The sequence below is a fragment of the Lolium rigidum genome, chromosome 4, assembly GCF_022539505.1.
Source record: "Lolium rigidum isolate FL_2022 chromosome 4, APGP_CSIRO_Lrig_0.1, whole genome shotgun sequence".
In the NCBI taxonomy this organism is placed as follows: Eukaryota; Viridiplantae; Streptophyta; class Magnoliopsida; order Poales; family Poaceae; genus Lolium; species Lolium rigidum.
In genome coordinates, this window is record NC_061511.1 from 211,072,147 (window position 1) to 211,074,936 (window position 2,790).

General features: G+C 42.2%; 1 protein-coding gene across 1 annotated transcript; it reads right to left on the reverse strand.

Moving 5' to 3' along the window:
- Positions 1 to 794: 794 nt before the first annotated feature.
- On the reverse strand, positions 795 to 1,727 carry LOC124648172 (photosynthetic NDH subunit of lumenal location 5, chloroplastic-like). The gene is made up of 4 exons (XM_047187972.1): positions 1,719 to 1,727; positions 1,576 to 1,675; positions 1,400 to 1,485; positions 795 to 1,286 (listed from the first exon to the last, which is right to left on the reverse strand). Exons 1-4 carry the CDS (start codon positions 1,725 to 1,727, stop codon positions 1,134 to 1,136), a joined length of 348 nt encoding a protein of 115 aa, XP_047043928.1. The 3' UTR covers positions 795 to 1,133.
- Between the last annotated feature and the right edge of the window lie 1,063 nt (positions 1,728 to 2,790).

Below are 2,790 nucleotides of genomic sequence, written 5' to 3' on the forward strand. Positions count from 1 at the left end.
GCGAGGCAGGACCAAGCGGCTTGGTGAAGGACGAGCCCGTCGACGAGCGCGTCAAGCAGGAGGTCGTCACCGACGACATGTACAACTTCCACCAGTACTACGACGCCTCCGACCGCCGCAAGTACTTCTAGATTAGGTTTAGTTTAAATTGAGTCAAATTTCGTTCGAATCTATGTAATATATGGCAAGTTTGGATGAATCTCGCTTAAGTTTAAAATTTGCGAAATTTGGTTTGGACGTCGCTCTTGGAGCGACGTCCCCCAAACACGGCACGAACGAAACACGTCCCCCAAACGCTCAATCCGGCGCGGTTTGGGGGACGCGTGGAGATGCTCTTATCTACCCATTCTGGAGGTAGATCTGTAATATTTATTGGAATTCTGATTGTTGGTAACTGAGACAAGAAAACAGAGGAGCACATGGCTGGTCAGCTAAGTAACAGTAGTAGTAATTAGCAGTGTTTGTTTCAGGTTTAGCTCAAGTGGTCAACGTTAGCCGCTGGTATGGGAACAATTTGTTCTGACCCGAGGTGGGGAACAGAGTTTTGGCGTATCAATCCACAGGTGAATTATGCATGTTGCAGCGATCATGTCACACACTCACACACCAACTAGAGTGATAATGGAACTGTAATTCAGAGCTTGAAGTTAGCGAAACTTATCTAAGGAGTGTCCATCCACGAATTACGTATGTTTCAGTAAGCAGAAAGTTTAGGCAGGAATACAAATTAGCAGTATCCCAATTCGAACTGTGCAGAGCTCTGAAATCGATTGCTGCATGCAAAAGAGAGTTACTAGACATATATGCGAAGTCGCATACATATGTATTATTTGATCCAGATCTTGTAATCTAATAAAAAAAAGTCACATAGTCTTAACAAACTGTCCATCAGCGTTGCAAATTATTCACTGCGACTCTCCCTGATCAAAACTGCATCCAAACCTGATCCACTCATAGGCATGAGAACTTGATAGCTGTAACACTAGTTACGCCAATAATTACTCGCTGCTTAGAGATATTAATTCCAACTCAGCATGATCCATAACTATTTGGATAAGGGTAGCCCAACGAGACGAGTTCATGGCAAAATTTAGAGGCCGGAATGGGAGACGATACAGAGATCTGTCTAAAGCTTAGACCACTGGAAGCTCCCCGCACTCGCTGATGGTCACCTTCTTCTTCGGACGGTCACCTCTGTCAGTCTCCGACGACTCTACCAGACGAACGATGTCCATGCCTTCGAGAACCTGGCCAAAGACAACGTGTCTCCCGTCCAGCCATGATGTCTGCAACCAAAGTAGCATAGCAGCCACGCCAGTTTGAGAATAGTCAACAAACATGAACTTCACAATCCATAAAAACTGAAGCAGCAGTAAGAAAAAGGGTATGACTACACAACCTTGACAGTGCAGATGAAGAATTGGCTGCCGTTGGTGTTTGGTCCAGCGTTAGCCATGCTGAGCACTCCAGGTCCAGTATGAACCACTACCAACAGTAATTCATATGCAATCATCAGTCAGCATAGAGCTTGAAGCACAAATAACATGATACAGGCTTGTTTAGTGTAACACGTACATTTGAAGTTCTCATCCTTGAAGGTGCGGCCGTAGATGCTTTTCCCTCCAGTACCCTGAAATAATTGATTTTCAATTAATTCACATGCGACTGTTGAAATCTGCACATTTCTAAGCTATCACAAGGGTCAACTGCAGAAGTACTTTGCCCATGAATAGGCTAGTGAGCATCAAAAGGTGGACAGTGCAACTTCTATCCATTCTAGTGAAAATGCAGATCAAACACAAAATTATATATGCATCAATATGGAGAAAAAAGACTTGATGCTAATCTCATTATAATCTAACTGTGAAAGCCACAGACCACAAAACAAATATAAGGATGTAAATGCACTCCTGCAAGTGACAGGGACCTAAACATCTGTACATGCTACTTTTTTCTCTATCCATAAATGCATCACAAACCACAAACTAATCAAATTGCTATAATACAATTCTTTTTTTTTTGCCCCAATAATGAACGAACTGAAACAGGTAGAGTTGTGCTAAATGAATCAATTCAATCTTTTGAGCAAAGGTATTTGCATAGTAGCAAGTGATATGGTCCCAAACTTCTCTTAGTCTAATATGCAAGTACCCTGAAATTATAAGTTTTCGTTCATTCAGACCCATTTGTTGAAAGTGTTGAAGTGTATATGTGGACCAGGGTGTTGAAGTGTATATCTGAATTACCTAGCCATTTCAATCAGTTTGGACTTTTGGTTGTGTTGGCTAGTGCATGCAGCCTTAATATGGTATCGAGCCTAAGGTCTCGAGTTGGAGCCATGGCTTTCGAAATTTATCGAAAAATTTAGGTTACCCCCACGGTGTCCACGTATAGGCCTCTTGAGCCATACCTTCGAGTCTATTCACATGTTGACTTTCCACGTCAGATGTGAGAGGGGGTGTTGAAGTGTATATGTGGCCCAACCCTTTCCATCAGTTCGAAATTTTTGGTTGCGTTGGCTATCGCATTAAGTTTAATCGAAAGCTGCATGTTTCAAGTTTCAACTTAGGCTATTGTAAGGTTCCACTGCAGAAGTACTTTGCCCATGCATAAGTTTAGTGGGTGTCAAAAGGTGGACTATGCAACTTGTATTTCAGTAGAAATCCCGATCAAACACAGAATCATATGTATGTGTCAACACGGAAAAGGAGTGCTCAAAGCTAATGTCCTTATAATCTAACCAAGAAGCTACTGATCGCAAATTAAATAAGAATGTAAATGTGTGTGTAC